Source organism: Peromyscus maniculatus, chromosome 4, assembly GCF_049852395.1.
Source record: "Peromyscus maniculatus bairdii isolate BWxNUB_F1_BW_parent chromosome 4, HU_Pman_BW_mat_3.1, whole genome shotgun sequence".
In the NCBI taxonomy this organism is placed as follows: domain Eukaryota; kingdom Metazoa; phylum Chordata; class Mammalia; order Rodentia; family Cricetidae; genus Peromyscus; species Peromyscus maniculatus.
In genome coordinates, this window is record NC_134855.1 from 157,969,735 (window position 1) to 157,985,098 (window position 15,364).

Below are 15,364 nucleotides of genomic sequence, written 5' to 3' on the forward strand. Positions count from 1 at the left end.
CAAACACTGCTAGGGCCTCCATGGACCTCACAATATCAGCTTATACCTTTGTCTTTTAGGGAGCCCTTGGCCCACAAGGCCCTCCTGGGGCCCCTGGCGTCCGTGGCTTCCAGGTGGGTAAAGGTGGAGTAAGGGTTTGAGCCAGGGCAGTAAGCCCTGGTTGACTGGGCAGAGGAAGGATCCTGGCTGGGTTCTTACAGATGTTGACTAGCTGGGATGTTATCCAATCCACAGGGCCATAAAGGCAACGTAGGAGACCCTGGCCTTCCAGGCCCCCAAGGCCTACGGGGTGATGTGGGTGACCGGGTAAGTGTCTCTGTGTCTCCCTGCTCTAACCAGTCTACATAGATCCAAATCTGCAGCAGTCCACTCCTTTCCACATGAGTGGCAGGGACAGTAGTATCAACTCTGGGAATAGGTGCCCTTGGTCCTTTATTGCTCATTCTTTTGGTGTTCTTGGGCAAGAGGGGATCTAGAATATGCACTGCTCTATTGCAAGCTCCACATGCAAGTCTAGAAGAACCAGTAACTGGGGCAAGGGTAGAGGCAGTGACTTGAGGCTCTAGGCCCTGGGCTATCTGTTGGGTGTGAGCTAAGACCTGAATGGCCCCAATGTTTCAAACATGTAACTTTCCAAGACTCTTTGCTGCTGGTCCTACGGCAGCCAGTGACAACAGTGTTCTACAGGGCCAGGGCCTTAGGGGAGTTGTGGCTTACTGAGGTCCTCACTGGTTAGTAGGTAAGACTTGGGGTCTCCTGGGAGGAGGTTAGAGGTCTGGTCTAGGGCCTGGGCCAATACACTTTAGGGGCTATGTGATTGCTTCCTTGGTCCTCACTGGGCAGGGACAAGCACTCTAAAGATGTGTGCATTCAGGCATTGGAGGCTCCAGGGCACCTCTACAGACACAGGGAGCCACAGAAACCACCACCACACAGCAGGGACAAGAGGTGCTTTATTAACCTCCAGGCAGGAAATTCCAAGGGTTAGGGAGCTTGCCAACAACTCCAAGGACCCAAAGCTAATGGAGGGAAAGGTGGTGGCGGCAGTGTGAGTGCCTGCTCCAGTCTCGGGCTGGGGCGCATTTTTCTGGCGTTCTCTTCCTTGGATAACTCTTGCCTTTACTTTCACATTTGAATTCTCTTTTTAAAAAAGATTTATTCTTATTTGATGTGTATGGGTATGTTTGCTCACATGTATGTATGTGTATTGTGTGCATGCAGGAGCCCAAGGATATCAGAGGTGGTGTCTGATTCCCTGGAACTGGAGTTACAGATGTGTGCTACCTGATGTGGTTCTGGGAACTAAGCCCAGGTTCTCTATAAGAGCAGCCAGTGCTCTTAACGGCTGAGCCATTGCTCCAGGCTTCACCTTTAGATCTTGAGGAAGCCTCATACTTTTTGCCCTCTAAACATATACTTCACCATTTAAGCAAATAGCTCTGTGTGTGTGTGTGTGTGTGTGTGTGTGTGTGTGTGTGTGTGTGTGTGAGAGAGAGAGAGAGAGAGAGAGAGAGAGAGAGAGAGAGAGAGAGAGATACCTACATAAGTCACAGACATTAATAGCTGATTTAAAGAATGAGAGAGAGAGAGAGAGAGAGAGAGAGAGAGAGAGAGAGAGAGAGAGAGAGAGACCCACATAAGTCACAGACATTAATAGCTGATTTAAAGAATCCATTGCCCACTGGGAGTGACAGGCAGCAGGACCTGTGGGCCATGGAGGGCTGTGTGTTGCTCTTACCTATAGACTTAGGTTTGGCAGCTGGAGCTGGGGTCTGGTTCTGAGCCCCCTGCCATAGGAGAAATTTTTATGCCTACTCTGTGTGGGATTCCTGCCTCTGCTGTGCAGGGCAGTGACACCCTGTGGGGATCCCCAGGATTCCTCTGATCCAGATTCTTCTCTCTGCCCAGGGTCCAGGTGGTGCCATAGGCCCTAAAGGAGACCAGGTGAGCAGAAGCCCCAGGCATGGTCAGGTCAGCTCTAAGCCATCTGGCTGTGGATTTACTTTCAAAACTCTTGGGAGGCTCCTCCAATTCTTTCTCTCCCCATATTGCTTCTGTTTTCTTCCATCCCTGCTTAGCACAGCCCTGGGCATCAGAAGGGACAGAGTCAGCTGCTTTACTGGGTACAGTAGTTATCTAAATGATCACTATATGGCCCTTGGGTGAAAAAAAAAAAAAACAAAAACAAAAGCTACCTCTGATTAGGGAAACTGGCTTTGTCAAAGGAGTGAAGAGAAGCAAAGCCTGGGCTCTAAGGCTTGTGTTGCAAAAGCAGGTTAGAGCTGTGTGGCTTCTCTCTGAAGCCCTTTCCTCCCTGAAACAGGTGGGCTGTGATAGCTGCTCCGGTCTATCCTCGAAGCAACTGCTTCCTCTTTTCCGGGTGTTCCAGAGCTTCTCTGTATAATACCTAGAATAACACATGGAGGTGTGCTACCCAGCAGGAAAGCCTCACTGTGCAAATAAGTGACTTCAGCTTTGTGATCCTCTTGGGCTGTGGCTTTTGGTTTCTTGTGTTGCTTTGGGAGCTCCTTCAAGTACAGGATCTTGGCCTGGACTTGGGTCTCAGTATTAGGATCAGTAATAATAGACTAGTGGCTTCAGGTGGGCAGGAGCCAATGGTAACTTTAGTGTGTCGTCCTCAGGGCATTGCAGGTTCTGATGGTCTTCCAGGGGACAAAGGAGAGCTGGTGAGTATGTCTGAACCCCTTACTGCCAACTGAGAGCCACCTGGTCAGTTTGGGTGGGAACTGTCCTGTTGACGAGGTATCTGAAGATGGCAGGTAAGGTATGAATAGCACCTACCAAGTACCCAGGCCTTGCTGTCCTGTATGAGTGTATGTGGTGGGGGAGAGTGGGGTCCAGAAGACACAGGCAGGGTGATTCCCTGCTGAGGTTAGGGCTCTCCGAGAGCCTTGTTACATTCTGCCTAGGAAAGTCACCCTTGCCTGAATCAGCCACTGTTAAGGTCTGAGTGGAGAAAGCCCCACTTTCAGAGCTGGAACTTGGGCCTATTATAAAGTAGAAGCTTTCACCAGGTCACTCACAGCTTTCCTGGAGGCACCAGGAATAGAACTGCCTTAGAATTCAAATGGAAAGGCCTTTCTGGTTTCAAGGTGGCCAGGGATTTCAATTCTATAGTGATGTCTTTCCTTTTTGTCCAAGTGACACAGAGAAAGCCCAGCTATAGGGATCCTGCCTTCAGGTAGCAACCACTGGCCACTGTGAACTTCTTAGGCCTTTTGCAAATAATCCTAGTTGATTGTACTTTATTTTGGCAAATTCTTGACAGAGCCTTAGAATCAGCCCCACCTGATCACTCTTAAACTGATGGAGTGGTACGCAGTGGCTATGTGGGACAGTCCCTGCCTGCCAGCTAGCAACCTCTGCGTGGTGCCAGCTACCATAATGGTGAGCCAGGTGGGGACCTCACCCTCTGTCCTTTCCTGCTTTAGCTGTGGACAGTCAGCTCACAGTTGTGAGCAGAGCCAATAGATGGGCCCAATCAGTCCACTTACACACTTGGGGCCAATCATTTCTAAGGCCCCAGCTAGGGAAAGGCCCAGAATTCCAGGGAGGAGAAATTCACCTCAGCATTTATAATACTGTAGTGAAGAGACTGGGAGGAAGTAAGCCAGACAGGTGTAAGAGCAGATACCATGCAGCCACTAAAATCAAATTTCAGGGGAAAGAGGTGTTAAAATAGCATCAGCAGGTGAAAGGGAAGAGCCTTGCCAGTGTGTGCATGTGGGGGAGGGCGGCTTGAGTGTTAGCTTGAGTGCTGTCCTCCACTGATCATGTGCTAGGTCAGTTTTTACAGCCACTCCACACACACCATAGTTAAAGCATATGCTTACTTCCTCTTCACAGGGTCCCAGTGGCCCCATTGGACAAAAAGGAGAGGTGAGTATCTGGCAGACAACAAATCCAAGGAGCCCACAGGCTCCCATCCACCTCTGGGTGGGCAGCTGCCCTGTAAGGTACTGCCTAGATCTAAGATCTGGTGGCTACTCACTCCTGAGGTTCAAGCCTTCCCAAGGAGGGCTCACTCTGACCCCCTTCCTCTTGTTTTTCTGCAGTCTGGAAGCCGAGGGGAACTGGGCCCCAAAGGTATCCAGGGCCCCAATGGCACCAGTGGAGTCCAGGGTGTACCTGGTCCCCCAGGTCCACTGGGCCTCCAAGGTGTGCAGGGTGTCCCAGGCATCACAGGGAAGCCTGGAGTTCCGGTTCGTGGCTTTTCCTTTCTCTTGTGTTGTGGGTGTTGGACTTGTACTGGGTTTGGATCATGTTTTTTTGTGAACTATCAGTTCTTTTGGGAGTGAGCTGCTGGGTATGTCAGGGCTACTGGTGCACTGACCCACCTGCTGATGAACCTGGGTGAATTTCAGGGCAAGGAAGCCAGTGAACAGCGCATCAGGGAGCTGTGTGGGGGGATGATCAGCGGTGAGTCTCCGGTACACCCCTCCACCCCTCACACAGCTTCTTCCCCTTGGCCACTGTCCTGCCCACCCTGCCTGTACTCTGACTTCAAGGAGGGCTACCCCTCTTCCCAGGGCTTACCACAATGCAGGGTACTCAGAGAAGCCCCAACTAACTATTGAGTGCAACAGTTACAAGGAAGAAGTTGGGCGGTGGTGGCGCACACCTTTAATCCCAGCACTTGGGAGGCAGAGGCTGTCGGATCTCTCTGAGTTCGAGGCCAGCCTAGTCTAAAAGAGCTCCAGCACAGCCAGGGGCACACAGAGAAACTCTGTCTCAAAAAACAAAAAAACAATTAGAAGGAAGAAACAAACCACTGTGCCCTTTGGCTGGGAGGGATGCTTCCTTCCGTGTATGACTTTGAACTTCTCATCTAGCATGTGAGGTGTTCTGAGAGAAGGGGGACTCTCATTTCCCCCAGCATACCCTAGAGCAGTTAATAACCATTTTTGGTCAGTAATTGAAAATTCCCTTCTGAAAGATAGCTGGCTATGTTATACTTTGCATGAAAATATTTTGATAATCCTCTCTGAAGTACATTCTTGGCACCCTGTTTTCCAAAAGAGCAAATCGCACAGTTGGCTGCACACCTGAGGAAGCCCTTAGCACCAGGCTCCATCGGCAGGCCTGGTCCAGCTGGCCCCCCAGGCCCCCCAGGTCCCCCAGGATCCATTGGCCACCCTGGTGCTCGGGGTCCCCCTGGATACAGAGGTCCCACTGGGGAGCTGGGAGATCCTGGACCTAGAGGTAAGTAGTTGACCCGAGCAAGACATGGTCATGCCATTGTGATGGCACTGTCTCAGCCACATGAGGAAACTCTCACTTCTGACAGTGCTGAACAGCATGGTCCTGCCCTCCCTTGCTGAGATGTCTTCCTCCTGAGGTCCAGGGAGGAGAGCACGCAAGGGATATTCAGGTCCACATCACCTGAATGAGAGATTGCCATTTCTGCTCTTGATTGGCCTCATGGTCATAAGACCTGAGAGCAACACACATTTAGGATGGCCTAGTGCCCCCCAGTGCTACTGTCTACATAGCTCACCTAGAAATGCTATCAAGATGCAATCAACGACCTGGCTGTACCATATACACAGCAGGACTCATTCAGGGAGACTCTGAGAGGGCTGGGTCTTTGTGCTTCTGAGGGCACACAGGTAATTTCTTACCATTCTGTAGGAAGCACAGTAATCCGAATGTGATATTTTCCCCAAATACCACCAGGACAAAATTTGTTGGAGATGTGAGCAATAAATAATAGGAACCCATTTTCACTCAAGAGCTCAGACTTTAATGAGGACTGGTAGTACATGACAATGTCAGTTGCAAAAGTTAAAAACAACTCATTCAAACCGTATTTAAGATGATATAAATCAAGGAGCCTTTGAAAGGAAGAGACAGGCCAGACCTCATGACTTGTCTGTTGGTGTCATAGCTACCAGCACATACTGTGGACAGCTTGCTTGAAGAAAGCTGGGGTATCAGAGACAAACTGGGGGTTCTGATGACACAATGAACTGATGGATACTAGCCTTTCCCAAAAAACTTTGCAATTTGTATTTTAAAATGCAGACCTCTCAAGCCTCATGTGACCCTGGTGACAAATTTTAAGCCCCTGATTCCACCAATCTGATTGATTGGCCAAGAGCTCCCTGCTCCCCAAAAGTAGCTTAAGAAAATAATCTGTATGGGAAGTTATTCTCTGAGTCCTTCGTCTTCTCCAAGGTTACACATAAAACTTTGGTAGGTTGATAGACTCGGTATAATTTGCATATCATTTTTTTTTTTTACCTGTTTTTAAAATCCTTGGAGATTGAGGAATTTCAACACTGGAGGGCAAACGTGGAGAATTCATCTCTTCTCAGTGCGGTGTCTGTCCCAAATCAACTTTCAAATGACTGTTTTCTTGGTCATTTCTCCAGAGTGTGGTCTTCTCAGGCAGTCTGTGCCATCTGTGACTGCCATCTTTAAAAACATAGGATTTTCTCCAAACGGGTATCTGAATTCCTTCTAGACTGAAAATAAAATTTAGAGCATTATGTGCCTGTATAGATGATGAGAAAAACAGTTGGACACTAAAGGCCATGACAGAGACACCCAAGGTCTCAGGAAGCCTGCTGGGATGGCAACACAAACCTGATTTCTGTTTGAAAGTGGATATGCCACATTGTCCACTTTGTGTGAGGTACTAGGCACTTTTAAGTTTGAGTGTGCATCAGGATGCCATGAGCCCACTGTAGAGAATGTACATATCTGATTAGGCCTTCTCAGACATCAAGCTCAGGCCATGGTCATTGCTGTATCTGTTCTCCCCTCCCTGAAAGCACAATGCTGAATCCTCTGTTGAGGTTCACCACATGGAACCAGTGGGTGTCTGAAGGCATCAAACCCCCAGTAGTGGGGCAGCCTCTGCAGACCACTGGCAACTGCAGACCACAGCACCACTCCCAACAGCAGGAGTGTAAAATAGTCCAGCAAGCAGCAATAGCCTTAGACTTGCACCGTGATCACGCCCACACATGTGTCTGATGCTCTAGAACTCAAGCCAGAAGACCAATGCTGCTGTATCTCTGCCACTGGAAGCTGCTTGCTGTTTACTTTTGTTGTTCTTGAGGTGCTGGGAATTTAATATAGGGTCTTGTGCATGCTGGGTAAGTGATCTATTATGGCACTGTTGCTCCTGCCCTGTGTGACCATGACCAGACCAAAACAGAGATGAAAGCTTTGAAGAACACTTAGGGGATATTTAAAAACATGCTAATGCCAGATGTGATCCCAGCAGTTGAAAAAATGAGGCAGGAGGATCACTTTGAGTTGGAAGCCAGCATGGGCTGCATAGTGTGCTCCAGGCCTGGATCACAGACTAAAACCTTGTCTCAATTAAAAAAAAAAAAATTAAAACAAAGTATCCTTTGATAAGCTGTGGGTCAAAACTCATATTGAAAACATGAACATCAAATAACACAATTGTTTCAGAGGCATACATTTTTCAAACAAAAGTAAAATTCCATCAGTGATTTTGGAGGTAAGGATGGTGTCAGCTGCTGTGTTGGGGATGTAGGTGTGCTACTCCGGTCAGACTTCTGCTAAGCTGCACCTTGGTGAACAGCCTCGCTTCAGGGAATACTTAAAAGCAGCTAGCTCTGTGGAAACAAGATAGATAAGGCCATCATTGTGGATGGGCAGCCATTCTGACATGTCTATGTCTTTCCTCACTGCAGGAAGCCAGGGTGACAGAGGAGACAAGGGTACAACGGGTGCAGGAGTGGATGGACCTGCTGGGGACCAGGGGCCCCAAGGTAGGCCACTGTCCTCACACAGCTCTTCTCGGGGAGGGCTGGAAATGTTTTTCACTTAGTAAAGCATTAAAGAACTGCTTTTATAATCTCTTTGGTATATAGAAATAATGGATAATCAGTAATAATAAGTGATCAATAATTTTTCTGTATCTAATTTTAGCTAAGTAGGTTTGGTTAATTTCTATTTTACTAAATATAATGTCTATTCCAGAAAATTATCTCCCTCTATTCTTTTCATTTTGTTTTTGTTTTTTTGAGACAGGATTTCTCTGTGTAACATCCCTAGCTGTCCTGGATCTCACTCTGTAGACCAGGCTGGCCTCAAACTCACAGAGATCCATCTGCCTCTGCTTCCCAAGTGCTGGGATTAAAGGCGTGCGCCACCACTGCCCAGCTAATTATCTCTCTTAATTGACTATATTTACATTGAATGATTTTTTTCTTTTTACTTTGTGTGTGTATGCATGTGCCGGTGCACACATGTGTGCACATACATGCATATGTACTACAACACACATGTGGATTCTATTGTTGGATTTTTCTTTTACTCTTTTGGGGGGCCCACCACCCAGCTCCCAAATAAATCACACGTGGAGGCTTATTATTAATTACGAATTTCCAGCCTTAGCTTGGCTTGTTTCTTTCCAGCTTTTCTTAACTTTAACCCCTCTGTCTTTTGCCTCTGGGCTTTTGCCTTTCTCTATTTTTGTATTCCATTCTCTCTTGCTCCATTGCTGGGTGTGTAGCTGGGTGGCTGGCCCCTGATGTCCTCTTCCTTCTCTCGCTCCTAGATCTCTCCTCTCCCAGATTTCTCCTTCTGTTAATTGTTTCTGCCTGCCAGCCCCGCCTATCCTTTCTCCTGCCTTGCTATTGGCCATTCAGCTCTTTATTAGACCATCAGGTGTTTTAGACAGGCACAGTAACACAACCTCACAGAGTTAAACAAATGCAACATAAACAAAAGTAGCACACCTTAAAGCAATATTCTACAACAGATGTCAAACAACAATTTTGTGGAGTCAGTTCTCCTCTACTTTTAAATGAGTTTTGGACATTCAATTCAAGTTACTGGCTTCATAGGCAAATACTTCTACCGGCTGAGTCATTCTGCCTGCCATGCTTCAGTGTCTTAACATAAAAAAAAAAAACTGAATGCTGGGGGGTGTGGTGGCATACTTGTGATCTCAGCACCCTAGAGGCTGAAGTGGGAGGATGAATTCACACCATCTACAGGCCTCCTGAGGAATTTCATCTGCAACTATGTATCCCAGGGAATGCTCCTCTCTGGGTTCCTCTAGCCATATGTGCTTGGGTGACTCTGGCTGCCTCCTCTGTGAGGCACAACCCCTCTCCTTTGTAAGGTGCCCCCACCTCATAAGGCTCATTACCCTCTCCCTGAGGTACACCCTCCCTTCTCTTTGTAGCACCCCTGCCACAACTGTTTGCCGTCCTGACTATCCTGTCGGCCACCCCAGGCTACAATGCCACCTATGTTGCCTTAAGCTGCCACTCCCAACTGTGCCCTCACATTTGGGTCATATCATGTTGGTAAATGGCTATGGCCTACCACCCCTAGCTAAAGCTCCCCAACTTCCTCCCAGGCTGCCTGCCAACCTCAAATATGCTCTTTTTTATTTTTAAGGTTTATTTATGTATTTTATGTACAGAACTGTTTTTGTCTGCATGTACAGCTTCATACAAGGAAAGGGCATCAAATTCCATGAGACTACAGTTATAGACAGCTGTGAGCTATCATGTGAGTGTTGGGATTTGAATTCAGGACCTCAGGAAGAAGAGCCAGTGATTTTTAACTGCTGACCATCTCTCCAGCTCCTCCAAATATGCTTGACATGCACCCCACAAGCCCTTCTGGGACCAGAATGCACTGTGTCTTCAGGACACAAGACTATCTGGCTAGCCTGGCCGCAGCTGTACCTGCTTACCTTCTGCCCAGCCACTTGTCTTTGCCTCTGCTCTTCTGGACTCTGTGCCCAAGTGCCCCATCTCTGACCTTTTGAAGGGTTCAGAAGTAAGCCAATTAGAGAATCTTCCAAGTAGACTGTGAATGGCTGCTGCTTTGGAATTCTCATGGTCTCTAACTGCACTCTTCTGGTTTCTAGGGCCTCAAGGTGTACCTGGTATCAGCAAAGATGGTCAAGATGGTGCTCATGGTGAGCCTGGCCTTCCTGGTGATCCTGGCCTTCCTGGAGCTGTTGGTGCTCAGGGAACCCCAGGGATTTGTGACACTTCAGCCTGCCAAGGAGCTGTGTTAGGAGGGGGTGGGGAAAAGTCAGGTCCTCGGAACTCATAAACAACGTTAGGAAATGACGGGTAACGAACTCCAGCAGGCAGCAGGTACCATTCGTGTGGTTACTAGAAATGGACAGTACAGCTGGTTACAGTCAGCTAGTCCTTCCTGGCCTGCTGCCTGGGCCCCCAAGAGCATCTACTGGCACCACTGCCACTGTCCCATCTGCAGGATTAATGGCAGTCAATTCATCTGTGACAGCATACCTCAGGCACAGGCCCTAGAGATGGAGACTTTAAACCAAGCATCTGGAAGGGATGGTGTATCTTTTTTTTGTGTGTGTACAATTTCATGAGATAAAAACACTCAGAGACTTGTTTACATAACATTTATATAAAGCCTATAATAGACTACCAATAAAGCAATCTGCTAACCCTTCAGATTAGCACTGGCTACAGTGTGATGAAGGTGAGGAACTTAATGTCTACTTCACCTGCTTTCTATTACAAACTTACTATCTCTGGCTCCCAGTATTTATTGAAGGAACTACACTGCACCGTCTGTACAATAAATAAAGCTACTCACTGGAAATCTCTGTTCCAAACATACAATTTATTACACATAAAGCAATGACTCACAATATGGAAATGTGGGCATTGAAGCAATCTACTGAGAAAATGTTTATGGGCAAAAGGAGCTTTAAAGGAAGTCTCTGGAAAATTCTTAGCAAAAAGTTTTAAAATGGCACTGCATTTTCCAATACAGAGTACCATGAGACTGGAATATAGGGGGTGATAGAACAAATGAAATAAAGTTTCCAAACCTCTTCTAGTTAAGAACAATTTATCTTCTTCCAATTGCTAAAGGGGCGTATTTAAAAAGTAAACAAAATAAGTAAACGGCAATGTTTTCTTTAGTCTTGAGACTCAAGAAATTACCAAGGATGTTAATTTTTTTAAGTTATCATGTTAAGAACACATGATGGTGTCGGAGAGGTAATTGAAAAATTACTAATTATCAAGATGTCTTCATCCTCAAAAGGTCATCTGGACATTAGTGGGTAAGTATTTTGTTTAGATAAATACTTTCACAAAATGTGCTCTCAAAGTCCTTACTGGAGTCCCACCAACTGGAGCTGCATCCCTCTTGAGGACTCAGAGCTGAGCTCTGGGATGGCAGGCATGTGTATGATGCCGAAAGAACGGCAGTTCTCTCCCAGGTCCTGGGTCAGTCCAGTCACTTGATCTCCATGGCGGGGCTGCTCTGCAGACTGCCCTGTGCAGGGCAGGTCACCAGGGATTCGGGTCTGGTCAGCTTTAGCCTTCTGCCAGTCTTACCGCAAAACACGCTCTCAAATTCCTAAAGTCAAGAAGTGATCATTAATGCACTGAGTTCAAAGATGTGAACGCTGCTAGTTTCAAAAGCACAAGAGGCTGAAATTAGGAGCCATGTAAAGTATCTCAAAGTATGAGCTAAGGTATTACAAATGTCACACCTTGGTGAGCAGGTATGTGAGAAAACAGGAAAAAACAAAAATTTCCCTCAACAGCGGTTACACTATTTTTTAAAAAGATTTTCCAATAAATTCTCAGTCTGAGTATATGCCAAAATGGCCATTTTTTATGGTTAAAAAACATAAAATGTACCATTTTCATAATTTGTTAAGTATCCAGGTCGGTGGCTGTCCCTTCATACACACTGGTGAGGATCCTTGGTCAGCCAAGGACTAGGTACAGTCCCTGCACACAGTGAGACCAAGAGCAACTCCCTGCAGGCTGCTAGTCTCTGCTTATTCACCCGGCTTCCCCTGCCTTTTAAAAGGCCTTAGGTCTAAAGTCTCCACACGGCTGGCCCCCTAAACACAGGGTTTGCCTCAATGTTACCAGATAGCTACACCAAGTCTGATGGCCCAAGTATTGGGAGGGTGGGGGAGACACTCAAGAAGGCTAGTCTAGAAGATGCAGGAAACAAGTAGTTAACCATTTCTATGAATTTGTGAAATGCAGAATGTGGGAATTCCTACAAGATAAGTGACCCTGAGAGGAAAGAGATCAGTATTTGGATTTCAATTCAAATACACAAATGAGTGCAGAGGCAGACATCGGAATAGCTGTCTACAAATGAAAATAGGAAGTGCTTGAATTCACTAAAGTGAGAGGAGGTTGGGTTCATGGATGTGGGCCTTCACTGTTCCATTGTTTTTGTTCAAGTTTAGAATTTTTTTCTTTTTTTATGTATAGTGTTGTAGACTCATAAATCTAGGTTTGTATGTTCCTGCTTTGGTAAATATGTATAGTAAAATTTGGTGTTTTCACCACTTCCAAGTTTACAATTCCAGGGCATAAGAACACAGTACAGTGTCCGTCACCAGAGCTTCTTCCAAAATGTCTCTTATCATTCCAAACAGAAACTGTCCTCATTAACCATGGCATCCCATTGCCTGCCCTGACACACACCAGTAAGTTTCCATCTCTGAGTCAGATCTATTCCAGGGACCTCACATTGGTGACTAGCTTATCTCACCCAGTTTGTCAAGGAGTGTCCGTACAGCAGGTGCCAGACCGTCAATCCTTCTCATGGCTGAACATTGCCATGGGTGTCCACAAAACATTCTGCTTGTCCACTCTCTGTTGATAAGCACTGCTGCTGTGAATGCTCAGAGACAAATGTCAGTTTGATTCCTGTTTTCCATCTCCTGGATTTACACTGTGTGTGGAATTGCTGGGTCTTTTGGCAGTTCTGTTCTGAGAACTACCATACTGTTCTCCACAGTAGCCGCACTACTTCACATTTCACCATCAAGGCACACACAAGGGTTAGAATTCCTCCAGATCTTTCCTAACTCTGGTTATTTTCAGATTTTGTTTTGTTCTCCTGACCAATATTGAAGTGGTATCTCATTGTCTTGTTTTGTTTTCCAGCACTGGAGATCAAACCCAGGGCCTTGCAAGTACTCTACCACTGAGTCACATCCTTGGCCCCAAGAGGGTGATGTCCTAGAAACCAGTGCAGAAAGCCAAGGGATGTCTTGAGGGCCCACCTGGGCCCATCTCTGGCTGAACAGTATGGGAACAGTAACTAACTGCTTCTGGGAGTAGACCTGAGAGGAAGGTGGAGTTGAGAGGGTATTCATGCCCTGGGTCCAATCCCCAGCATAAACTGCCTGTAATTCTGGCACTTGAGAAGAAAAGGCAGGAAGACCAGAAGTTCAAGGTCAACCTCAGCTACACAGAGTCTGAGGCCAGCCTGAGTTACATGAGCTATGAGGTCTTGTTTCCTAACACTAATACAAAGAAAAAAAGAAATGTTTGCTTTAAATGCACTCGTTAGGAAGAGACTAAAGAACATAAATTTTTAATTTGGGAAGGACAGAAGGACAGAGGAAGGATGGGTATTTAATTAATAAAAAGCAAACTTTTGACAAAAAATATTAATGCATACAGAATAAATCAAAGAAGCTGGAGCACAGCCCTCAGCAAGGAGGGACCCAGAATAGTCCATGGGCAAGGCAGGCACAGAGCAGGACAAGGAGTACAGGGTTATTTTGTGCAAGACACTTTATTTTTTAGAACAGAGCACTGCATAATTTTGGCCACTTAGTGACATATAAGTTATATGTACTTGCTGGGTGGCGGACAGGTACTTCTGGTGGCATGTTCTAGAGGGGGGAAAAAAATCTTGTAACAGTAGTTTCCTGAGAATTCGAGAGTATCTGAGAAGTATGACTCTATCTCTTGGCTTCCTACTGCTCCATCTGTGCCAACCATGCTCTTATGAGGACATTTAGAAACTTGTAGTCATCAAGCTACATGTCCCAACCCTGAGCCCTTGAACACAGGCTGTGCTGTGGCAAATGGCACTATATCAGCCTCAGCAAAAGCTCTAGCTTCTGGGTTCTTCATCCACACTGCAGAGCCCATCCAATGCTAGTGGCAGTCTTTTCTTCTTCTCTGGGAAGCTGTGTTTATTACCTGCTGTATCAACTCCACATTGGACCTCAGCATCTGGTGAAGTCAGTGGTAGAGAGAGTTCAGCTCCCCAGTGCACCCAGGCAGGGCCACCCCACAGGCTGCATAAATGACACTTACCTGGTGTGGGTCTGTTTTGCAGCAGGGGCTGTACTTGGATGAGATCATAAAGGATGAAGTTAAATGGACCACATTCTCCATCATATACACAAAACAACTTCTGGTTTATGCATATCAGAGCATGGGACACAGCAGTACTGGAAGGCAAACAGGCCAGGGGCTGCCAGCTGTCAATGGTAGGCATAGACCCTCAAGAGTCTTGCCATGAGGGCCTCAGAACCTCTGCAAGGAAGATGGTACTCAAAAAGACTGGGTGCAGTCTCTGCAAGGGGCATCTTCCCTACCCTGAGAGCAAAAGGTTGAGTCTAGACTAGAAAGGATGATGGAGGGGCTCTATACTCAGGAAGGCACACCACTGTCTACCCAAACAGTGGACACTGCACAGCAAAGGGCAGACATTTTACCTGCCTTGGCTGCTCAGGTCCAGGTTCCCAGATTAAGCTAGGAATGGTCCATAATTAAAAAGCTAAGGAAAAGACAGACTCAGAGGTGTGGACCCCCAGGAAGGTGATGTCCTAGAGGCCAGTGCAGAAAGCCAAGGGGTGTCTTCAGGACCCCTCTGGACCCCTCTCTGGCTGAACACTGTGGGGGCAGTGATAAAAGGCTTGTAAGAGGAGACCTCAGAGAAGGGTGAGGTTTAGAGGGCACATAGGGTGGTTTTGAGCTATCAGTCAGGAAGGGCAAAGAACAAGGCAGTGCTAGCAGGGGACTACGGACCTAAAGAGTTCCCTAAGACACTAGGAAAAATAGCGTCGGTTTTCATTAATTAGAGGAAAATGCTTGGGGTCAGGACCTGTGTGTCAGGACAGGGTCTGGGAATAACCAAGTGAAGGTATGACTTCATAGCAAAGAGGACCCCTCCCTTGGTGACAAGAGGAAGGCAAAGCAGATGAGCCATGGCTACCAGTGGCCCTGGACTAGATCCCAACCAGGGAAACAGCTGTGGAGATGGACATTATTGGGACAAGGAACAAAATGTAAACATTAACAGTGCTAGGTAACAGTGCCCACCAATGCTCCACATGCTACTGTTCTGCTTATGTAAGACAATGTACAAAAGGCAAACAATGGAGAACTAAGGTATAAGATGGCATCCATAATTCTATCAGATCATTCAGACACACAAGCAACCTGGTACACTGTGCAAGCCTAGATGGGTTCTTGTGATATTTATGTCTGAAATTACTTTATAATTAAAAAATCACCAGTAACCCAAATCAAGAAGGGGACATTTCAGACCACTGGCCAGATCTCTT

At 46.7% G+C, this 15,364-nt stretch overlaps 2 protein-coding genes across 9 annotated transcripts in view; one reads left to right on the forward strand and one right to left on the reverse strand.

The window, feature by feature from the left end:
• The window catches only part of Col9a3 (collagen type IX alpha 3 chain), a 23,454-nt gene extending 12,974 nt beyond the window's left edge, over window positions 1-10,480 (forward strand). Inside the window, exons 23-32 of the mRNA XM_006976060.4 lie at window positions 60-113; window positions 235-306; window positions 1,909-1,944; window positions 2,643-2,687; window positions 3,868-3,900; window positions 4,077-4,223; window positions 4,386-4,440; window positions 5,041-5,223; window positions 7,695-7,772; window positions 9,893-10,480. Coding sequence (XP_006976122.2) covers window positions 60-113; window positions 235-306; window positions 1,909-1,944; window positions 2,643-2,687; window positions 3,868-3,900; window positions 4,077-4,223; window positions 4,386-4,440; window positions 5,041-5,223; window positions 7,695-7,772; window positions 9,893-10,083 — 894 coding nt within the window. The 3' untranslated portion in view covers window positions 10,084-10,480. The remainder of the gene's footprint in view (window positions 1-59; window positions 114-234; window positions 307-1,908; window positions 1,945-2,642; window positions 2,688-3,867; window positions 3,901-4,076; window positions 4,224-4,385; window positions 4,441-5,040; window positions 5,224-7,694; window positions 7,773-9,892) is intronic.
• Window positions 5,742-15,364, reverse strand: part of Tcfl5 (transcription factor like 5) — a 26,542-nt gene continuing 16,919 nt past the window's right edge. For 2 of the 8 annotated variants that reach the window (XM_076571358.1, XM_042276931.2), the window contains exons 6-7: window positions 14,109-14,136; window positions 13,560-14,024 (exon numbers count right to left, since the gene is read on the reverse strand). In XM_076571358.1, the coding sequence (XP_076427473.1) occupies window positions 13,903-14,024; window positions 14,109-14,136 (150 nt within the window). In that variant the 3' untranslated portion in view covers window positions 13,560-13,902. Of the gene's footprint in view, window positions 6,489-10,613; window positions 11,380-13,559; window positions 14,025-14,108; window positions 14,142-14,173; window positions 14,246-15,364 lie in introns of those variants that run through there. The other 6 variants (XM_076571361.1, XM_076571360.1, XM_076571362.1 and 3 more) reach the window with 5 other exon arrangements.